We start from the raw sequence: 24,342 nt of genomic DNA, 5'->3' as shown, positions 1-24,342 counted from the left end.
GTGGAGGCAACACAAAATGCTAACGACAGTTAAGGCGTTTAGTAACGGACTCACTAGAAGGACCTGAAAATAAAACCTTATTCTGACACAACCGACACTCTCCACAAGGCCGCTGTTGGGTTCACATTGCCCGTAAGGGAGAAGGACATCGACCTCAAGAGAGTGAACGATAACACAAATGAATGTGTGCACACAGACGTGCACTTACAGGATGCACACACAGAGACACGCTAATGTTAGTCGGAGGTTTAGCATATTGAGTGACAAGGAGAGCTTCATGAAGCCTCCAGGGGAGTTGAGAGGATGCAGGGAAACAGAGACATGCAGAACAAGTAAGAGACAGATGATGTCACACATTTGAAGCTCATGTGTGTGTTCGCCTGGTTTAGTTTGTGTTGACAGGAAAAAACAGTCCTCACCTGAATCCAGGCTTATTATAACATGTATTAATCTGGACTCTTCAATACTTTCTGAATACAATGTCCTTTGTCGCTCTGTGGCTGAAACCAAATGTGTGACAATCTCTCTATTACCTGTCCCCTGTGGTTGTTAATGGTCACCTTCTTATCTTTTAATTGGACGCGGGGTTTTCTAGAGTGCTCTTTTCTTCAGGACACTGTATAATGAGAGGGTTATTTAGGGCCCTCTAATTGACCTTCAGCCTGTTCCCATCCCATCACGGGCAGCGTACTGCAGATGGCCGTCTTCTGATTATAACACAGCCAACTTTGCTCTGTTGAGACGGCGAGAATGCCAACACAAAGCGAGCTGGTCGCTGCTTATTGGACGAGAGGAGACGCCAATTATCACTGGACTGGAGATTGGAGGAAGATGATGAAAACAAAAGGCCATAAGATGATCTGTGTCAACATGAGCAACATGCTATGTAACTTCATCACAACACAGAACTGAGAAACAGGATTACAGGATAATGTGAGTTACAGGATAATGTAAGTACGAGGTGTTGTAGTATAATGTAAGTACAAGGTGTTACAGTATAATGTAAGTACGAGGTGTTACAGTATAATGTAAGTATGAGGTGTTGTAGTATAATGTAAGTATGAGGTGTTGTAGTATAATGTAAGTATGAGGTGTTGTAGTATAATGTAAGTACAAGGTGTTGTAGTATAATGTAAGTACAAGGTGTTGTAGTATAATGTAAGTACAAGGTGTTGTAGTATAATGTAAGTACAAGGTGTTACAGTATAATGTAAGTACGAGGTGTTACAGTATAATGTAAGTATGAGGTGTTGTAGTATAATGTAAGTACAAGGTGTTACAGTAGAATGTGAGCAATGAGTTCTCCCACAACACTTCCCCGCTTGTCGTTCATATCAAACCTCAGTGAGGAGGCCGTTAGAGCAACTGGAGCTCCTGCGGTGGTTCATGAGGCTGTAAGAGCAGCTCCAACCCAGGAGGGAGAAATTAGTCGTCTCCAGAGACGAAAAGCAAAGGATGAAACGAGGATGAAAAGCAAAATGCTGCACTGACATGGTGATGTACGTCATTTAGGGCAGGACAACAACGTGTTGTTGTTGTGCTCCAGCAGCCAGAAGCGGGTTCACACCTGCAGGGTTCAGGCTCTTATGAGCAGCAGTCATGCTACTTCAAAATAAGAGTCATGTTTATAGATTATGGAGTTACATACATGTTGAGCATCAAAGTATTTTGCTGCTTAACATGTATGTAACTCTCATGGAAGAAGAAGTTCTGTTATTCCACGTGTAGAAATAATCCGTTCCCTTGCTCTCACCACTATTACTGTTAATTATTTTGTGAAAATATTTCGTAAAATACAGAGAACGGTTCATTTTGAAGCTTTTATAAGTTCATAAATAGACTAAATGTAGAAATATGAGAAGGCTATTCTACTGCCGGTCTCAAGAATACATATTTCATCATTTAAGTTCAAATTAAATGGCCTTACAAAATAATTCAAGGTGTTATTTCCTTTCTTTTCCTGTAAAATCTGATGTGTTGCTGAAATAGAAGTATAATGTGACAAATCTTTTACAACATTTTAGGAAATGATTGCTCGGCGGTTATTTTTTGAGACTTCCCAAAACGCTGAACTTTGTGAGCAGGTAGTTCAGGACCTGCAGTGATGTCACATGTTGGGTTGTGTTCAGGGCACCGAGGAGGTGAAACCACTGGTGTCTTTGACCGAAAGAGGAAACTCATAGCAGTGATCTTTGAAGACAAAGCATCCTATTTTTGAAATAGTACTTATGTTTTAATGCCGTGCTGATGTGTGAACATGAACACAGGTCTGCATCAATCACAGCTTTGAGGCTTTTGAAGGATGTTTTTGAGAGATTGATGTCCTCTACGCAGACTAAAGCGCTGCTGTTATCAGGAAACAGTGAAATGCAGAGTTGCGTGTCGTCCACCGAGCTGTGATAAGTCCTCATTTAGCCGCTACACATCTCATGCAACTGTATATTTATTGTACAGTAGCATTTTTTTTTTAAAGAATGAGACTGAGTTTCACTGATAGATATTTTTTCTCCAGATGTGCATTGCCAGCCACTGAAAAGTACTTTCATAATTGACTTAAAAGGACAGAGTTATCATTTCAATGTCACCACTCCGGCTCTGGTAGCATCCCTGTACGCTAACAGCCAGAGACGGTGCCGGTGGAGGTGGGTGGAGGTGGGTGGAGTGGGAGTAGGTCAGGCAAGATTAATTGTGGGGGATGTAAATTTAATTCGTCACACTCCGATTGATGTCAATTTTAATTGAATTAAAACAATGTGAACCCTGGCCTTCTTAGAATCTAGGACAGCTGGTGAATAGTGATGAAGTGAGTTGAGGAACACTTGAGAGACGACGAGGGGGGAGGGGAGAGGTGAGGGGTGAGGGAGACAGAGAGAGAGAGAGAGAGAGAGAGACAAGTAATTGATAGTGATGGTTGACCTTAAGCTAATGAGCCGCTCTGCTCCACCCAACACGGTCGCACTCGTTCCAAGAGCATCACAAAGACCTGTGGAGTCCCACGAGCTGCTTCTGTTGTACTAGCAGGACAAACTGCGTGTTATCCTGCACATCTCACACGTAGAAAAGTGCTTTCCCAGTGTGTGCACCGGCCCTTCATGGGTGTAATTGATATACACGTGTGTGTGAATACACAGATGCATATAGCTGTGTGTAGGTGGAGTCAAGGGAAGTCGGCTTCCGGGCTAACACTTATCCGAGGTGTGATTTTTATCATCTCCTCCCCAAGGACACGCAGCCGAGGCTGAGTGTTTAGCGTGACCACGGGCGCCGCGCATCCACGCCACACCGGAGCGTTCGGTGGAGAGCGAACCCATCTCATTTTGTCACCCGGCAACTCTTATCTCGCCCCGCTCGGTCCTCTTCAACCCCCGCTCTCTCCGGGATAATATCGTCGCTAATCCATCTCTCCACCTTTCGGCCCGCCGGATGGCGAAGGAGAACAGACGGAGGAGGTGTGGGCGCCGCGGTCCTCGCCGCTCGCGTCTCTGCTGACTGCCCTCGCTGCCTCCGTCCTCTCCCGCCGCGGCCGCCATCCGCCATCCGCCATCCGCCATCCGCCGGGCCGAGATTACGGCCAGCTGGCCGGGGTAAAAGTCAAGCTATCGCTGAAGTAAATACATAAATCTTGGAGAAACGCGCTCACGCGGCAGTAACGTTTTATACGGCCGTGAAGTGTTCATGTATCTGAAGGTGACCCTGTAGCTCCAGACCTGCAAGGAGCCTTTTACTGCGATGAGACCATGTCCCGGATCGCCTCTCCACACCTCAGCTCCTCATTACACACACTTTCTCCAGCACACACACACACACAGAGCGAGCACGCCGTCCTATCTTAAATGAGAGCTGTAGCCCGGAGAGGCAAGGTCAATCAAGTTACTGTGAACCTCGATGGGTGAATCTTAAACGTTGCTGGAGATGGACTGCCGCATGCAAAACCACAACGATTTCATGTTTCCACACATCTAAACATTTACGCGCTGCACATAAAGCGAGTTTCCCGAGCAGCCGTGGATATATATACTCCGTCAGTGAGATGATTCCTCTCCTCCCCTTGATATTCTCTTGCCCTCCGCAACCTCCGATTCACTGTGCCAAATGGTACATTTACATTGGTCGTAACCTCAATCACCGCGCTCTGCAGACTGTGCTGAATGTGCAGACGGACGTTTCCACAGCGAGGGGGGAAGCAGACAGGTATAATGGGAGCGCTAGATAGAAACCCCTCGCCCGAGGCATCCATCAAACCAAACGACTCCATTACAGTAAGTCCGACGGAGGCGGGCGGTAATGCGCGATGAGATAAACACACAGGATAGCGGTCTGTTTATAGTCCTGGACACACTGTTTCTGCTGGGAAACACCGGCGAGGAATACTGATGCAGCGAGACGCAGGAGCAGGAACCTCTCCGTCTTTTTCATTCTTTCCATCTGTTCCCTCTCCTCTGTTATCAGTCACCTTCCCTCCCTTGTTCTATTCATCCTTTCCCGCTCCCTCTCTCTCTTCTCTGTATAATATTTTTGCTTCCAACAGAACTCAGGGGGAGCTGCATACATCAGCTGAACAGGGCTTTTATCTGCTGTTACACAATTGCAGCATTACCATCACGGAGCTGGAACGAGGCCGAGGAGAACCATAAAAATTGAATAGAAATGATTCAGATGTACTCCTGAAAAAAAACAGACAGGTATCGCGGCAGACACTCGTGGGCATGCATGTGTGAACCCGGAGAAGACAACACACACACACACACGCACACACACACGGTGCATGGAGCGGCCCGCACTCTACACGCGTGTATCAATTAATCATAGCCGGGTCGTATCGGTCGAGGCGTTGCTTCTCGTGTCTCAGATAATAGAAAGGGGTAAACACAAGAGTAGACTAATCTGACCGCGCTCTGTATTCCACAGAGGAGCCCGGGAAACAGCGAACCTGCTGCAGCTAGCGAGCTATGAATCAATTATAAGAGTACACACAAATGCACTCTCTTTACAGATGGAGGGGGGTTGAGATGAAGGTCTGTGGAGAGGAAAGGGAAAACAAAATCTTTCCATCTGTTGATAATGGTGTTTTTCTTCCTCCATGCACCACGCTCTGTACCTGCGCCACATCCACATGTTCAGAATTAGATAAGAACATTTATATTCGCCCCCGACATAAATTGGAGGGGACATAAAATGAGGCAAGGGGGTCGCTGTTTCTTTTACATTTCAATTAACCCGGGGAGCGCCGGGGCTGCCGGATCGGCCGGCTGCGGGCGAGCCTGTGTTTATGCCCGTAGTTAACCTCCATTACAGCACTGACCTCCGTTCAGGAAGCAGTTCCTCTCCTGCTTCTAATGGAGGCCGCCGCACCGCGCAGCCCATTCAGAAAAAGCAGACACACACACACACACACACAACGTTCAGCGAGGCGGGGTCAAAGCAGAGGCCGTCGTGTGTTGCTTTATGTTTAAGATCAGTTAAACCTAATGACCTCCTTCATGCTCGTGACCCATCAAATGAACTACAGCATCAGCGCTCGCAGCCCAGGTGGAGTTTGGCCTTTCGTGCTTGCCGTCCGGCCCGTGTCGGCCTTAACAGGATGTGATAAAATGTGGATCATCTCACGCCCACTCGAGGGGATGATGGTGTCGGTTTATTAAAGGAAATGGACCCGCAGTCAGAGTGAGTTTGTCTAATTCCACATGCATACTTCAGCTCCCAGTGGCACGGCCCGGAGGCCAATGCTTTGACAATGCAGAGCGAGCCGAATTATCTTTCATGGCAGAAACGGCGTAGTCGATGAAGCGGAAGTGGTGACTAAGACGTGCAGCTATCCTGATGCTGTAAAACAATGTTTCTCTGCGTAGATGTTGAGGCTGTTCGGCGGGTCGCTCGCTTGCAGAATACATATTTGATCCGGGGTCAGTCGCTCTGACTCACCGTGTGACTCAACATGGGCACATTGTCTTGTTTTGAGAGGCGAGAAACTATTGCAGGAAGCCGACATCACCTTGCTGCATGAAAGGTGCAGAGCGTCGCACCCCTGGGTGTCAAATAAAATTATATTTTGATGCGTTATTGACGTTTTATTCTGGCAAACATGCAACAAAGACAGTGGGTGCTGCTGCGCTGCGATACATGGGTGTGCACGTACAGTATTAATGACACTATGGGTGGTTTAATAAGAACAATGAGAAAGCAGAACAATGGGGAATAGGTTCAATGAGAGAACAATAAATCAAGAGTAAAATTACCTATTTCTTTTTTGCTCTCTCTCTCTGACTCACTCTTGTTCTGATTTAACCCCACACGCGTGTTACCAGCTCCACATTCTCTATTGTTCTTCCTTTGTTCAGTCAGGTTTATTGGATATTCACCTCCCACCGCCTCCAGGCAACATGCAGAGCTCATATATGGAAGGAACATGTCCTTCGCTTTACCGGTAGTTTGTTCATTATTTTCACCTCTCTATGTCTCCTTCTCCCTCTTTCCTTCTCCCTCTTTCCTTCTCCCTCTCACTTTCTCCCTCTTTCCTTTTCTGATTCGAAGGTTTGGTCACAGAATATCGGAAATAAATTATTCAATTTTCATTTTCGTATTTTATACTATTCTTACTATCAGTGTCTTAAAAAATGGCGACGTAAAATAAGTGTTATGCACCTTGAGCTGCCTCTGCGTATGAAATAAACTACATGAATAAACTTGCCCCACCTCATTCTGCCCATGCATGCATGTCCTGAGCAATTTCTATTTTGGGTACTTTGCAGGTAACGGTGGACACACCGAGCGTCTGAAGTGCTTCACTGTGATGGTAATGGTGATAAAATACAATCTAGTGCATCTTCCTCCTGCTATCTGCCTCATTTTTATTGATGTGCCAGCATTTTACCCACTGGGGGTAAAAAATACTGTCCCATCAATCAGCAGAGCAGCCAATGAGGAGGCAGCACCTCCGGGATCACACTTCAGTCTCAGCCAATAGTGAACAGCAGCTTCCTGTTGGCCGGAGAGCAAAACCCATCCGACACCGCTATCGCCCTCCAATCACACAAGAGCAATGAGCAGACGCACAAATAAACACCACACAAGATACTCATCAAACACTCACACACACACAAAAGAGAAAAAAACATCTTAGCAGGCCAGATAATTTTGGTTTAATTATAAAAAAGACACAAGACGACACACTGAACACTAATACATGCAATATCATCACGTTTAAGTATGTTTAAGTACTTTTATACACATTTTTTATTCCATCTGTATATTTAATTTTCTTCTTACTGTTTATTTGTTTTATTACCGTTCAACTTTATTTATATTACTTGATTTTCATCTTTATTTATTGTGAACAATGCTGCTGTAATCCTTTAATTTCCCCACTGAGGGACTAATAAAGGATTATCTTATCTTAAATTAAGGTGTTCACCTTTAATCCATTCATTTTTTAAACGTATGAGTTTTTATGTTAAATGTAGACGTATTTCTCACATTGTTCAGTTCGTGTAATTATGACCAACTGGAGGTCCAGCAAAGCTCTTTTGATTTGCTGCAGCGTCGCTGAGCTCAGTTCAACGTGGATGCTGTGACGCTACTGGACAGGATGACAGGAAGCATCAAACCAGCAGACACACTGGTGCGCCGGGCGGGACGAGCTCGGCTGCTTTCAGACACAAAGGAAAAGCAGAAAAACTTAACGAACCGGATTTGACCTTTTCATCAACCCGAATCAGAGCGGTTGACCCGGCAGCGCTCAGAGCGCCCGATGCCCACGACTCACCCCGGAGCTCACGGCGAGAGAGGAGGAACGAATGAATGCTTTTATTTGTCATGCGTCCACCTCGCAGCTGTGCAAGGCAGAGAGAGAGAGAGAGAGAGAGAGAGAGAGAGAGAGAGGGAGGGAGGATGCATCTCCTGACCTTGGTCCTGGCTCTTTAGCGCTCTGTGTGAAGGGGTTTCGCCTACAGCCTTAAATATTTCAACACCGCTTGGTCGGCTGGGAAGTGCTGAGTTAGAAGAAGGGATGGAGGCCAGGCCCCAGCTTTTAACCTCCACCAGCAATTAACACAGCAGCAGGACATCACTGCAGCTCTCAGTGTGTGTGTGTGTGTGTGTGTGTGTTTGTTACAATCCATTCCTTTTCGTCATGCACCTGTGAATGCTCCTCCATCGATTGTTCAACAGTGGAGTTTGTAAAACAGCCGCCACCACGTACACAACGCCACGCCTCGTGCTCTTCCTCCAGGACTCACCTGTGACGGTGAGCTCGGTCGTCCTCCTCACCACGAAGCCACCGAACTGGACTTCACAGGTGTAATTCCCAATGTCGTCTTCCTTCACCTCCCGGATAGACAGGATGTCTCTCTTCTGGACGATGCTGGCGCGCCACTGCTTTGGACGGCACTCCTGTACGTCGGGAAAGGACACGCAGATCAAACTGTGACTCGCACATAAAGCCCACTTTTGATAAATGACTGGCAGGGGACGGCGATGCACACGGTCAAAAATTAAATATTCCGGCCGAGCCCGACATTACGAAATTCAAGACCTTGCCTCCGCTTCATAATGAATTAAATCCACTTCAAGTGGTCTGAGCTGGACACAAAAGCTTTTGAACGTCACTGAGCGTCAGGTGGATGAAGCGGCGGCGCTGCATGAGAACCCTGCACAGAGCAACGACAAAGCTCAGCCATTATCCTCTTTATCTGATCAAGATTTATTGCACCGAACTAAATATTCTCCATTCAATACTGCGGTTGAGCCGCAGAGGACAGAAAATGTTATTTACACGAGTCCCTGCTGGCGAAATAAGTGTGTTTGTGCTGTGTCTGAGAGTGTGTGTGATTATATGTGTGTGTGCAGACACCACGAGTGTCTCCCCCCCCCCAACCCCTCCTTCTTCCCCTCCGGTGCTCTGGCAGGGACAGCGACGGCTCGGCGGATTTTATTCCACCATTGCTGCCGGCAACCTTCGAATTCAATCACCGTGGCTCTGCAGTGGTCCAAATAACTCTGGGTTCCAGCACTCCCAGTCATTACCCAGACCGTAATTGAATTCTGGGAAGAAAAAAACAACCTGGAGGTCGAGCCCGGTCTGCTAATCTACCGCAGGATCTGCCTGTGATTAGTCTGGCGATGAGCCCTTCACCGCGATGCACTTTGTTGACCGCGGGCCTCCGCTGACCTGGGAGAAGCCGGCGCCCAGGTGGGAGGAGTAAAGGTCACGGGGCGAGGAGCGTTTGGAGGACAATGCGCTCGTCCCGCGGGGCATGGAGTGACATCGCACAATGTTCTGCTGCGAGTTCGTCTCTTTGGACGCCCTCTGCTCGGGCCTCGCTCGTCCTTTTTGTGATCAATCGCATCCGTAATCTGCCTAAGTGATCCCCAACTTGGTTTCCAACATAAACAGCCACGAAAATGAGATGAAAACAAACCAATGAACCGTTTCGAGGATATTTCTCGCTCGCGTGATCACAAAGACAGATGATTGCCGTGTTACTTTTCCCCGAGCGCGCGACAAATAACAGCCTCCAAGACACGCGCGCACACACTGATGAAGTCTTCCAACGGTATGCAAATGAGCACCGACGCGTCGCAGAGCCCCGCCCACCTTGAACCAGGTGATGTCCGGCTCTCTGCCAGGTTCCACGTAGTCGTCTGTGTCGGGGCAGAGGATGTCTTTGCTCTTGCTGAGCTCAGCCTTCTCGGTTCGCCTCATGTTGGAGTTGTAGCACAGGTTTGTGTCGTTCTCCGCCACGGTCAGAGACATGGACACCTTCATGCAGTACGTGGAGTTCCTGTGGGCGGAGAAGGACAAAACGAGGAGGTGAAGACTCACGTTTACTTGTGTGATACATAAGTCATACTGTTACATAATGTATAATGTAATATGTACATAATATAATGTAAGGATGTACAGTAGGATGAGCATTGACACCACGGCACACACTCAAACCAGGAGAATGTCATGTTCACTCCCTTGGATACCCCTCAAGTTATTTTGATCCTCCTCCTCCTCCTCCTTTTCCTCCTCCTCCTCTTCCTCCCCTGTGTGTGTGGGGTTAGCAATAACACGGCGTTCAGCAGCTTTACCGACTCAATGACTCACTCTCACGACCTACTATTGGATTTATGGGGGGAGTCGGCCGGGACGTGGGCATGCTAATGCTAACGCTAACGCTAATCAGAGAGGAGGCCCCGGTGGTGACATGGAGGGGGAGGAAGCTGCTCGGCCATCACGAGGAGTCGGTCCCCACCTCGTCTCCCAGCAACCGTCAACACACTTCACCTCTGATGCACACGAGCTGGCGGAGGTGAAGGATCTCTCTCTCTCTCTCTCTCTCTCTCTCTCTCTCTCTCTCTCTCCCTCCATCCCTCACCATGCCGTTATCATCATAATTGTCATGATTATCATCATCATAGCCGTATCGTTTTAATCCCATCACCACTGACACCCTCCCTGACCGTGACGAGAGCTTCCCAACAAACTAACTCTACATGGACAAAAGACAAAGACTATATATATATATTGTATTATTGTTTAGTATTAAATTATGCTTTTCTGCAAGCGTGATACAAGGCTGAATAAGACGTGTTCATGAAATGTATATTTGGTTCAGTGACATCAACATTCATCGCATCCTGTGGTTTGCAGAAAGGACAACACAAAAGAAATAAGAAGTAAAATAAACTGGGATGCTTTTTGGAAGTCCTGAAGTCTTCCTGCAGGGATTTACTCACTTCCAGCCACACGAGCAGACGTGAGGTTGTCCACATTTGTATTTACAGAGACTTCAAGACTCTTTTAAAAGACAGTAAAGGTAGCACAGGTCAAACTTTAAAAAGGTGAGCTTTTGAGTGACTTGATGCAGCCATGCATGTGCATGGGAACATAGAAAAGCAGCTATGGAGCGGCTGCACGAGGGGCCCATGAGGTGGATGTCAGAGTAACGTGATGATGTCACTGAGGGAGTAGGAGTCAGCGAGCAGGCGAGCGGCGGCGCTCTGGATGTACTGGAGTCTATTTGGGACTCTGGACAACACGCTATGAAGAAATGAAGGACTCTGCTGGTAGTGGAAGCAGCTATCAGAGTTTTTAGAAAAGGGATGAGGAGAAGGACGGCCGGAAGCGATCCCTCGGCTCCGGTCACGGGGGCTTTGTCACGTCGAAACAAGAAAGGGTCGTCTCCAATCTGCCGCCACAAAATTGGAGGCACACTGTAATTTGAAATAGCTGAACGGTCCGAGCGGTAAAAAAAAAACAAAAAAAAAACAGCCCCGGACCAAAAGTCGGCTCGCTTTAATGAGGCATCTCTGTCTGTGTTTCTGTCCTGCAGCCGCCTGTGATCTGAAGCGCTCCGTCACCCGGCCGGTCCCCACACACACACACACACACACACACACACACACACATACACACACACACACACACACACACACACTCGCCATATGAGCTTTCATTTCATTTCATTACATTACATTTACGGCTCGCCAGATGCTCCCATTCACTGTAAATGACAGGGTTTCATATGATCTACTCAGGTTATGGAAGCAATAAGGGAGTCACCTCTCTCGTATAAACACCTCTGACCCCCCGGGACCATAAAACACAGATGCACAAACACACACACACACACACAGACACACACTTTAAAGACAAATGTGGCTATGCACAGCCCTGGAAGACTGGTGAAAGATAGCGACGAGGGGAGCAGAAGGAGAATGGCTATTTGGAATGAGGAAAAAAATAACAAGATACTGTGTACTTCTCCAACATAGAAGATGACTAAAAGGGCATCTGGAAAATGCTGTAGGAAGCAAAAGTAAGATGCAAGATATTGCAACAGAGCGCTGCCCTCTTGGTGCTGATATCTAACATTATCGACTCCATGCCTCCCTCCTGCAGGGAATAGAGTGGGAAGATGCGGTGCAGTCGGCTCACAGAGTCCACTTGGACAGTATATTTGTCCACAGAACAAATTCGACCATGCAAACACACAACACACACACACACGTGCGGGCAAATTAGCACACCTACAAAGTCAACCCCCCGGCGCTTGTTGATATAACGGGAGGACGATCAGAGATGACCTCTCACAGCCGCGCACCTGAGCCATTAAAGTCCCCGGGGAGCCAGAAGGAGACATCTTTACATGTTAAATATTCACAGCAGGCACCCTGTGGCATTGTGGGTAGGTGTCAGGGGTCTGGCGCCTGATTGATGGACAGCCGGGGGTCGATGCGCGGTCCTGCGGTGTCGTTCACGTCTGTCACATTCCATTTGAGCGGAGCTGCTTTGAATATTAGTCCGCGGCTCACGCTGTAATTCTCCACACATTACCGTGCCGCCATGTTGGATAACGCAGTCGCGGGAAGGAAACACACGTGATGTCACAGACTCGTTACGAGAGCCATTATAAAGTAATTCATCAGGTGAAACGCAGCGGGACTGAGGAAGACGTATTGATGATATGAATCGATGTTGCAGGCCTTAAGTGAGACGACAAGCAGAGGAAAGAGAGAAGGAGCAAAGGGTGGAAGACAGAGACAGAGCAGGACAACGCACATGGAGATTGCTATATGTAAATGAAGTCACCTTCACATGAAAATCGGCGATTAGACTTCCATTTCCAGACAGAGAAGGACAAAGACAACGACTCACATACATGCACATGCTAATGCTGCCTCCGTATCTGAGTCTGAGGAAAACATCCGGAGGCTTCGGTGAAGAGTTGAACTTAGCGAAGGGGCATTTACATACATTTATAGACCGTACACAACACGCCTGCAGCTCCTGGAGACTGTACTGCCATGAATACGTCACAGTCAGTCGGCATGAGTGTATAGAGACAGATCTTCTGTTGTGTTTGCTTCTATACTCGGCGCACTAGATTAGAAATGAAATATGACAACGGCTCCAAAGTGATAACAATCTGCGGGGGTTTACATCGAGATCAAATTAAATTGCCATACAATAAAATCATTGGAGCGTAGTGTGCGGTCATCTTATACAAAGATTATTGTCGTCGCTGCCTCCACATTGTCTGGAAAGCCTTCTCCATGTAATCACAGGCGTCTCAATCTGACCCGTCACGCTGTCTTCATGCTTAACATGTGGGTCATATATCATAACATATGGGTCATATTTCATATGGTTGTGTCGACGGTGTTGACAGGTGATTCATGAGATGGAAGAAGGTGTGTCTTAAGTATGAGGAGTGAGGCATGACACACACATTGGAGCTCTCTGCTGATGCCGATGATGCCACAAGAGTCAATGACAAACCATTCATGAGTTATGAAAGAGGGCGGGGCTGACCTGCAGGGGGCGGGGCTGACCTGCAGGGGGCGGGGCAACCCGTTGATTTGGTTTTTACAACCAATGAATATGAGTTATCATATTTGTAACGTGGATGATTGACGTGGAGACGTCGTGCACAGCTCTGGTATCATGGCGGCGACCTCTCAGTGATGGTCAGCTCGCCCTCAAGCACACAACGCTTTATGATCTATGTTACTCTCAATGAACATCTTAATTTATTGAAGAAGACTTCAAACTAGAGATTGAGATCAAAAACCTATGTTTAACATTTTTACTGAGGTAATAAATCAGGTGAGAAATAAGGTCAATTTCTCACTTGATTCCATACAGTTGGACTTATTTTTCGCCCCCTGCTGGTCAGCAGAGAGAATGCAGGTTTTAGGAAACTTCCCTATTGGCCTCACTCGACACAACCAAAAATGGCCGCCTGGGAAGTTAAAGGTGGAGTGCTTTTTGTTTTAATTTAATACAAGAATCCATCCTGAAAACCCCAAAGTGAGTCGGCCTTTTGCTCTCCTGGTTCCCTCTCCTCTGGTTCAATGTGTGTTATGAATGTGTGTGTTATGAATGTGTGTGTTATGAATGTGTGTGTTATGAATGTGTGTGTTATGAATGTGTGTGCAATGTCTGAAATGGTCTGTGGTTGATTCTAAAGTTTTATGCCGCGATATAAAACATGTCAGAACGAGCCCCTCTGGCGGACTTTGAAGCAGTTATGTCTTAAAAAAAGGAATTTGCTAACAAGTGACTTAATGAGACCACAAAACGTCGTCACGCCGACTAGTCTGCCTTCACAGCGTGTGTGTGTGTGTGTGTGTGTGTGTGTGTGTGTGTGTTCACGCCACAGAGGTGTAGTTCATATGAAGCACAACAGGAGCTGTTTACTTCTGGCGGCTGCATTCATGCTGCAAATCACAGACGTGTTATTTGTTTGTGAAGATTATCTTGCTGAACAAAACATGTGAGAGCATGAACTTATGTTCACCACAGAGGCTGTTTTACTAATATTCAGCCGTCCATGAACAAGAGCGGAGGTCATTGAAGCCCCTGAATTAGGTCTCAGGACTAATTTGCATTGAAATAACATGAGCATACTAATATGACACATAGTCTGCATATTCATTCTGACATGCTATACGGTTCCAGTGGCACGTAATGTGCTTTTAATTGCATTATTAATGACATTTTATAGACCGAGGAACTCATTAACATTTTTGAAATATAATCAGATGCCTGTTTATTGGGTGCAAAATGTATTTTAGGTCAATCAAATACTAAATCAATCTGTCCTGCGATAAAGCCCACGTTTACAAATTGTACCGTACATTTCAAATGTTTGATGTCACGTCAGAGAGGCATTGATTCACACTGTCACACGGTTATGTAATGTTTGTCAATGAGGCTTGTTAGAGAGTGAGGTGTCATCTCAAGGTCCGCTGCATCCTGTCTGAACCCTGAAGGAACGTCTTCTCCGCTCGCTGCCTGCAGCCGGCGTTCAGGTCATATATGCTAAACTGTGTGACTCAAAAGCTTACTCTCGAACAAAAAAGAGAAATTGATTTCAGCTCCCAGGCAAATCTCTCGCAGTGTTCTGATTAGTGTATCTAAGAAGTTTAACCCCCCCTCTCCCCTCCAGCTCAACACCAGCAACAGAAACACAAGAGCTTCGGGCTCTTTCTGCATCTGCAGAGGAGCGAATGCTGCGAATTTAAAACCACATTTGAACAGGAACCAAGCCTTGTTAGAATACATTGTCAATACAATATTAATTTACAGTGAAGCAACGCTGTGTGTGCCGGATGATTCCTACAGAGCGCAGTAATAAATTGCAGTGTAAACTGCACACAAACACACTCCCCCGGTCACACTCGATGTATCCTGCAAGGCTTTCTGGGTCTTTAGGAGGCCTTTCACTGGTTTTATTAAAGATTCTCTGGAATGAGGAGCCGCAATGAGCCGTTTATTGAGGGACGTTCTCCAATGTAAAGGTTAATAAGTTACCGCCACATAATTATGCATCTTGTATTAGGAAGAGTGTCTCAGTAATGGACACTAAAGAGTGGGCATGTGTGGGTGTTTGTGTTTTTATCTCTTTGTCTTTATATCTCCACCACTTCACAAGGCTTACGCTGGAGTTCACTTTCAGAAAAATACGTGAAATCACTTAATTACAATTATCACGGAGATGATGACACTTAAACGGGTCAGAAATATAGATTTTGTTCCCTGATTAAAAGGAATAGTTCAACATGTTGGGACATATGGGTTCTTTCTGATCGTTAAATAGACACCACGACCACACGTCTTGTCTTTTTGGGTCATTTTTTGACATTTCGGTTCATGCACGGATACAAAGAGCCAATGGGTAGTCTGAGTTTTTAGACTGAGTTTGTAGACTGATCACCTTCAGCTTCCAGCACTATACTTATGCACAGACATGTGAGAGGTATAATTATTCTCATCTAACTCTCGGTAAGACAGCGAGTGAGCCTGTTCCCTTAAACCGCCCCTTAACTTGTGCAACAGGACATTTAAATGCATCGTCCACCAGCGTGATCTCCTACCGCAACACGCAGGAGTAGAGGCCCACGTCCTGCAGGTCGGCCGGTCTGAACCAGATGGCGTCCTCCTCCTTGCTCATGCGCACGCCGTCGAAAGAGATGGGCTCCTCGAAGTCGCTGTGGCCCAGGCCGGAGCTGCGGTACCACATGAGGCTGAGGCCCACGCTCTGCGCCTGGCTGTAGTTGGCCCGGATGTAACCGTAGAACAGAGCGCACTTCAGCCGCACCGGCTCCCCCTGCAGCACGCGGTACTTCAGGTAGTCCACCGACCAATCGGTGCAGCCGTCCACTGCGGAGAAGCAGAAGGACGGACGTCAACACACGGCCAGGGTGTGATTCAAATAACGATTCAGAAAGCATGAAATATGTATGAGCGCGTGTACAAGTGGTGACAGCGTGATTTCAGGATGAAGACACATAAAAACATATATAAAAACAATATACAGAAATGATGCATCTTTACAAGAACATGCGAGTGGGAGGAGGATTACGAGGTTATAAACCACCCACAATAATCCTCTTTTTTGAAATGTATTACTCACTTTAATGGCTTTATTAGTGATTAGACCATAAGCTCGACAACAGTATGCACGTCTGCAGTGTTTCATGATGTGCGTCGCATGGAACTCAACATCTTTTGCTTTTGGAGGATTGCAGTTGAACCGCACAACGCCTCCTCTCCTCATGTACACATGGTCGCTAATTACTCAGAGTCTGAAAGGTTAACCTCTGGGCATAGGTTAACCTGTGACCGGAGGTTAACCACTGGTCACAGGTTCACCTGTGACATAGGTTAACCTCCGGCATAGCTTAAGCTCTGGTATCTTGGGGATTGAGATGGATCTGCTGGCTGGGACAAGAGGAGCCCAGGGCGCTGATCAGGCTGATCCAGTGTCTTTGCTTTGTGTCAGTGGCTTCACGGAGGGGTTAACCTATAATTAGCTACCGTTTGTTTATCCAGACGGTGTAAATGACCTGCTGCATGTCTGTTCATGTGTAACCAGAGCGACTCAGAGAGACGTGGTGATGGTGATGGTGAGATAGAGTAATAAGAGCCGTGCGGCGCGCCAGTCTGTGAGTGATAGAGAGCCTCACAGGGACAGCTATGCTTGTAATTAATACTCTTAATTACCAGGGAAGTAATGTGTGTGTGTGCGTGTGTGTGTGTGTGTTTGCATGAGTGTGCATTCCCTATATGAAGGGTTGTCTGCCTAATTATGTCTGTTAATTACCAGTAGGCTAATCCACAAATGTGTGTGCGCTTTTGAATGTGTGCGTGCGTGCATGTGTGCGTGCGTGTGCGTGTGTGTGTGTGTGTGCAGGACCCAAAGTGTGAAAGTCTAATTATCATTCCTAATAATGAGAGCAGGGCCCCTGTAGAGGCAAACAGTCGCACATGCACTCTCACGCGTCTTCACACAACTTCAGACTTCTTGACACAACCGTGAAGCACCTCAGTGTTTTAATACGTGTTTTTGGCAATTGACTTTAATGGCTAAATTATTCAAATATCACAGAAAAAGAGGGCAATAAAAACCCTGCATGAGTCACTTTCATGTTGGACTTTTATCTTTTTGGACTATTGAAGCGTTTGTTGAAACCGTGCGGTTGAAAACAAAAGAACGAGGCGTTTAAAAAGCCGGTTTGAGTTAAACGACGCCAACATCTCACCCACACGGAAGATTTAACCCCACGCAGCAACGAGGACGACCGAGTGGCCGGATCAATAAAAGAGGCGATCTGGAGACCAAGACGAGGAGCTGCAAACAAATTCAGCTCCTCATGAACACACCTGGGGACTGATTGGCTCAGACCGCCTTCACTAGTCTCTCCACCCAAAATATGAGCCCTAAACATTTATATTATTGTCCTAAAAATAACTCTCCTAACGTACTCTCACATATACTCGGTGTAAAGAAGGTAACTCATAGCATTAATCATTCATTTAACAGCAGTAACTCGTCTCCTCCCTCCTCGCTTCCTCCAGGTGGTTCCACCTGGAACTAGAAGTGGAGCTCAGGCACCCGGGGAACCTTTTGCCCGAACACCTGAGGAAGAGGAAGAGGAAGCAGGTGGAGGTACACAATCAGTGACATCACCACTGAGCCGAGTAGTCTTTGTAATGAGGACGCGTCGTCACATTTGCCTTGTGTGGAGTTTCTTTCTCCTTATTGTTTAAACTAACCCCACACACACACACACACACACACACACACACACACACACACACACACACACACACACACACACGGGTTGTGCTGCTGTGCTCATGTTCCCGTGGCGTGCACGTGGCCTCTATCGCTCCGCTCGTCTCGTTCTCTCGCTTCGCCCACGGACGCTCTTGTTTGTTGATCTTTGTGTGCGTTTATCTGCCGCTGTTGTTGGTTTCTACTCATATTGACTTATATTGTTGAAGTAAATAAACTCTCTTATGCTTCAAAGAGATGTTTTCTGAGGTAACTGTGCTCTAACTCCACCTTTGACTTTAACTATTTCAAGTGAACAGCAACTTTTAGACGTGTTACAGTTTGGTTATTGATGGGTCTTTCATCCCATGATGGTGCAGCGTTATTAATACTAAAAGGTTAATAATCTAATTGCATTAATGCCAATCATTCGGTTTTCATACTTGCCGATAACCAAACGCACTCCTGCCAGTTCCCACCACATTAAACAGATAATCATCAGAAAACAACTGCTCTTCCCCTGACATGAGGGAGTGAGTTTCCGCTGGCGGCAGCAGGTGAGTCCTCGGCTCTCTGCATATCAATCTGCTAATCAGCAGGGACAGCGGAGGCTTCATTCAGCCTTTCCTTTATTCAGCCTCTCCACCTCTAATGGATATGACCTCTCTCTCTCTCTCTTTCTCTCTCTCTCTCCCTCCATTCCTGCCCTCGCCGCCACAACAAAAACTGTTTATTCTAACGAGCTTGTATCCTGATTCACAATGAAAGAGCACTTTATTATTCAGCCTGTCAGTTTCTTTCACCGCGCGGGTTTGCAGACAAGTGCTGTCCGAGAAGTCTGCACACACACACACACACACACACACACACACACACCAGGAGGCCTTTCATTCCTCACACACCCCTAAATGGGAGTTGTTTAATGCGGTGGCCTTTTGTGCGGAGGAAACCATATTTATGTCTGAAACTCAAAACGGTTTTATCAACTCAATTAGAGGCTGACATTTCTCCACATCCCCACGCTGGGCAGGAAAATCAATGCTTTCCGCTGGAGGAATACTGCAGTCCTCACCCCTCACTCTGCCTCTGCTGACAGCACACACACACAGACACACACACACACAGCAGCTCTTCCTGCACCTCTGGGACAACACACCTTTAGCAGCCGTTCTGTACAGCCGCTCTCGGACGAGCCCGCAGTGTAAAGGATGTTTTGCCTGTCAGACGGAGGGAAACTGGCCTCTGCCCCCGATGGATCTCACTGCAGCAGGATAAGCTGCAGCGCTGCATCACATGATGCATCTGGCATGGCTACAGCTGGGCCAGGAGCGAGGGGGAGATGTCAAGCTGCATCTCTGTGTGTGTGTGTGTGTGTGTGTGTGTCACAGAAACCTTATTATATTCAGAGTCAAGGCAGATCTGTCTGTCCTCCTGTGACATTAAGGCCATAAACATGGAGCCCTGAGCTGCGATGAACTGACCCACATTCACGCGGAAACACAAACAAGCAAGCCGACCCCTGAACGCACACAATCACAGACCTGTCACCTGAGTCAGCCGTTGCTTTTCTTTCCCCCTTATAATCAAAACCCCATTATCCTTTCACGACGGCATATCGCTCAAGTGTTGCCTGCCGCTCTCTCTCTCTCTCTCTCTCTCTCTCTCTCTCTCTCTCATGGCGTCCTCTCTCCTCTAATCACTACCTGCTCTCCTAATGAAGTGTAATTATCAGATGTTGGGTGGGCGGCAGGGTTCCTCGCCGGCCAGAAAGACATTCAATGATCTATATGTAGATAAGGACTCTTTAATAACTTTCTGTCTCTCTAATTCCCCCCCGCTCACCCACCCACTGTCTACATGACTCGATCTCTATCTCTGTGCAGAGACTCCAGAGCTTGAGAATCTTCTTTTTACTCTGCAATTGGTGCTTTTTACCCGCCGTTTCGAACAGTAACGAGCAAACAAATCCCTCTTGGTTTGCTCCACTGTAAAATATATATAGACATATATTTGTGTCAAAGGCTGCTGATGTACCAGAGGTCTTTGTGCTTCTCTGGCTATGAGTGCGGGTACTGTGGCTGACCCCTGAAGGTAATCTATAGTAAACGGTTCACTGTGCTGGACTAAGATGGAAGACACCACCCTTAATCTTTAAGCAAATTACATCTTATTCTCCTGATCCTTCCACTTAGCGGATGTAAGTCCTGCGCACTGAGATAACATGTGACAATGTGATGTATGGAGAAGTAAATGTGCAACGAAACGTGCTCGTATTGATCTTCAAATAAGCTCTTGTGCCTTTTACCAATTATGTTATGGTTACCGGCTCATTTCCTGCCTTTCCTTCCCTCTGTGGCGGTCTCTCTCTACTTCAGTCTCCAGATAAATAAAAGGCCAGGATAGTTGACAACCTGATTGGTCGGTCCGCTGCGTCTGTGAATCTCTGGCTTCTCGCGTGTCTCGCCTTTCTTCCAGGTGAACTCCTGCTTGTCTCAAAATATTGTTGGGTGTTGAAACATCTGACATGAACTCTGCGTGCAGCACAAGTGTTTTCATCCACCGGAGTCGGTTCAGACACAGATTGAATTACGTAAGCTCAGTTACAGACTCAGCACTTTGAAGTTGAAATGAAATTTTCTGCAAGATTACAACATGATAAGAAACTAAGTTCCTGCATCATCCGTCTTTTGTTGTCTGGACTCCAGAAGACGAGAACAGACGAGTTAAATGTTTGTTCTGCTCTGGTCCAGCGAGCCGATCTGTTGAGACCTGAATGAACAATAATATCAACAATAACATGAACAATAATGTCAACAATAACATGAACAATAATGTAAACAATAACATGAACAATAACATGAACAATCACAGCTCTTCTGCATGAACCTTCAGAGAAAAAGAGCAGAAAACCACTAATGATCTATAATGTATTCATTTTTTTCAAGTCACATTCTACAATACAGCAACTGAAAGGTTGTCTTTGCAATATTTCATGAATTTGAATGATTTATGATGTATTCAACATGATGTTTTACTGAAGCGTGGTTGTGTGTTAATGGTCTTTGTACTCTAAGTAACGTGATCTGTGACTTTTTAATCCCTCCGTCTGTGCTGTGCCACTTCATATTTCTCCGTCTCCAAATCATTCTTTCTCCCTGACAGTTAACCATTTCTCGTTTATATGCAAATGTGGAGCCGTGCTGATCGTCTCTCTAAAGACGGAGCTGCATTATCTCTGCCGTCCATCCAGAAACTCTCGGACAGGGAGAAGCGTTCCACCTTATAAATCCACCTTCCTCTTTGTCTTCCTCCGTCTGTCATGACTGGAAAACCAATATTATAGTTCAGGTATGGATTTTACTTTAAAACAATATGTTGTCCCTATTTCTTTTATTTTAATTAATTCATCAAAACAATGAATCATCTATTTTATGCTGTTATTTATGAGGGAATACTGCACACTTATCCCAGTTATTTGCTTGTCTACTTGACCAACACAACATTTCTCCTCACTAACCAACGTCATGTCATCTGACTAGTTGTTGCTCTGAGAATAAATATGATTAAACAATCGCTGCAAATATGTACCAAACTATCACTGCTTCCATGTCACTTTAGTTTAACGTTAAACTCTGGAACCAGTGTTGTCTCCAGACCTCTTTTTCCCTGTTTGAGTCGTCGTAGGAACCCAAAATTAATGCCAATACTTGTGTTTATTGTCTGTATTTGTTCAGCAAAGTCTTGGGAAAAAAATGTATATCTGCAAAAAAAAAAAATCACTTTTTAAAAGATATGTTGATCATAACTCTGAACATCCAGCATGATATGAGCCAGAATCCCCAAAAAAGCCTCCTGGAGCATCAATAAGACACCTTTATGGAAAGATTAGGACCTAAAGAATCAGAACCTGCAACAAAAATCACAATAAAACAAAGTCTTGTCCTGTTAGGAAGGAGTTTCAGTCAAAAAACTGTGTCGTTCGGTTCAAAAATGAGAAAAAAATACTTATTTTATGCCAAAAGATTGTCTGAATGGGGCATGCTGGGACTTAAAATTGGCGTGGGAGGATTTTCACACGGGTTAAAGTATACAAGAGCAATAATTGTGGATTGGAAGAGCAGACATAGAGGAACACAAATAGATAGAGACGATGTGATGGAATGTGTGTGTGTGATGGAATGTGTGTGTGTGTGTGTGTGTTGGGATGTGTGTGTGTGTGTGTGTGTGATGGGATGTGTGTGTTGGGATGTGTGTGTATGTGATGGGATGTGTGTGTGATGGGATGTGTGGGTGTGTGTTGGGATGTGTGTGTGATGGGATGTGTGTGTGTGTTGGGATGTGTGTGTGTTGGGATGTGTGTGTGATGGGATGTGTGTGTGTGTGTTGGGATGTGTGTGTGTGTGATGGGATGTGTGTGTGTGTGTGTGTGTGTGTGTGTTGGTATGTGTGTGTTGGTATGTGTGTGTGTGTGTTGGTATGTGTGTGTGATGGGATGTGTGTGTTGGTATGTATGTGTGTGTGTTGGTATGTGTGTGTGTGTGTGTGTGTGTGTGTGTGTGTGTGTGTTGGTATGTGTGTGTGTGTGTTGGTATGTGTGTGTGATGGGATGTGTGTGTGTTGGTATGTGTGTGTGTGTGTTGGTATGTGTGTGTGTGTGTGTGTATGTGTGTGATGTTTGTGTTTGTGTGTGTGTATGTGTGTGTGTTGGTATGTGTGTGTGTATTTTGTCCGCGCTGCAGAGCTCCTTGTGTCTTTGCGCTGCTTCGCTGACTGTTCAGAGGAGTATTGAGTCGTTTGCTTCTTCCACAGCGTTGTTATGTTGTTGCTGCAGAGTTTCCTCTCCTCCCGCTCGTAGTCGATTCAAACTTCATCTCATAACTCACAGAAGATGCAGTTATTCTCACATATTTTACACCAGAGGTTTTCCAGCGCGTCCCCGCGGGAGGAAGAGAGGAACGAGGACGCTGAAGGAGGCGGCGTTGCTGCTGCTCGTCATCAGTTACTCGTCAACACGGTCAGCGGCTCGCGGAGGCAATTAAGGCTTTAAAAAAGGAATTGTGTAAACCTTCCACCTTCTCCGAGTCCGAACACGCAGAGCAACTTACCGCACGAGGCCGAGTGTGCACACACGATGTTTTTCATTCATGGACGTCTCTTCACAACGGACGCTCGGCCTCGAGCTGGTAGTTATTGTGTGTTACGACTCGGAGAAGGTGGAGGATAAAACATTTGAACCAACGGGGGTTCAAGCCCCCAATTAACATTAAACTTCCTGTTTCCATCTCCCCAAATTATATGAACTCTCGTTTCAACTCGTAGCGTCGTGCCCTAAATAGAAGAAAGGCAAAGACTAATAATAAAAGTTCCAAAATATATGAATATCAACGTTGAACGTGATGATATCCTCACGCGGGTCGACTTCTGGTTGCGCCGCCATGTTCCGCTCTGATGAAGTCGCGCTGACGTCCGTGTACTTGTTGGCGGTTTCCTGTGACCGCGACCTTTTCAAAACGTGTTAATTCCACTCCAGCTGATTTACTACAATATCATCCTGCAGTGGACTCTTCCTCGAGTCTGAAGCAACACATTCTGCACACTTCATCCCTCAGAAGAGCCCTCGCCTGTTGCTCTGCCTGGGTTACTACAACGACACCTCTGATGTAATCCAGACTAAGACTGCACAATAAGGTCACAGAAGCATCTCAAACACAAAAGAAGTTGATAACTCTACACATTCCCTATGAATTGAGGCCGTTCATTAATCCCTGATACGTTCTGCTCAGACGGTACGCGCTGGCTGCATTGTTTGTCTCCTCACATCAGCGTGGTAACTCATCACATCCCACTATGTGGGAATTAAATCCCAGCCTCCATTTCTCTGCATCTTGCTTTATTAATGTTCATTCCTGACGTTATTCGTGGTGCTCACAATGTAAATTGTGCTGTAATGCATAGCAGTGTTACATTAAACTACTGAACCTGCACCTGAGGACCACGGAAGGATCCGGGAACGACGGGGAATCAAAGTAAATCTCATTTGTGGGCCGTAGATGTTGACATTTGCATACATATTGGAGTAAATTCAAAGGCAACGTAAAGCTTTGGGAGATAAACCAAAAACAATGCCTAAAAATGAAGCAAATCCTGAGCGATGAGATTCGCCCCACAGAATATAAGCAGGTGTTCACAAGGAAAGTGCAGGCGGATGTATCTGAGGCTTAAATACGTACAACAACAAAAAAAAGAAAACTGGATGAATCCACAAATCTAAAAGTAGTTGATCTGCAAATCG

General features: G+C 46.2%; 1 protein-coding gene across 2 annotated transcripts in view; it reads right to left on the bottom strand.

The window, feature by feature from the left end:
• il1rapl1a (interleukin 1 receptor accessory protein-like 1a) overlaps positions 1-24,342 on the bottom strand; it is a 140,111-nt gene that overhangs the window by 64,806 nt on the left and 50,963 nt on the right. For both annotated transcript variants that reach the window (XM_068571855.1, XM_068571856.1), the window contains exons 3-5: positions 15,868-16,153; positions 9,593-9,779; positions 8,235-8,388 (exon numbers count right to left, since the gene is read on the bottom strand). In XM_068571855.1, coding sequence (XP_068427956.1) covers positions 8,235-8,388; positions 9,593-9,779; positions 15,868-16,153 — 627 coding nt within the window. The remainder of the gene's footprint in view (positions 1-8,234; positions 8,389-9,592; positions 9,780-15,867; positions 16,154-24,342) is intronic.

The sequence above is a fragment of the Clinocottus analis genome, unplaced genomic scaffold (genome assembly GCF_023055335.1).
Source record: "Clinocottus analis isolate CAN_PGR_092001 unplaced genomic scaffold, fCliAna1.0.p SCAF_12, whole genome shotgun sequence".
NCBI classification, from domain to species: domain Eukaryota; kingdom Metazoa; phylum Chordata; class Actinopteri; order Perciformes; family Cottidae; genus Clinocottus; species Clinocottus analis.
This window is presented reverse-complemented; position numbering and strand designations above follow the sequence as displayed.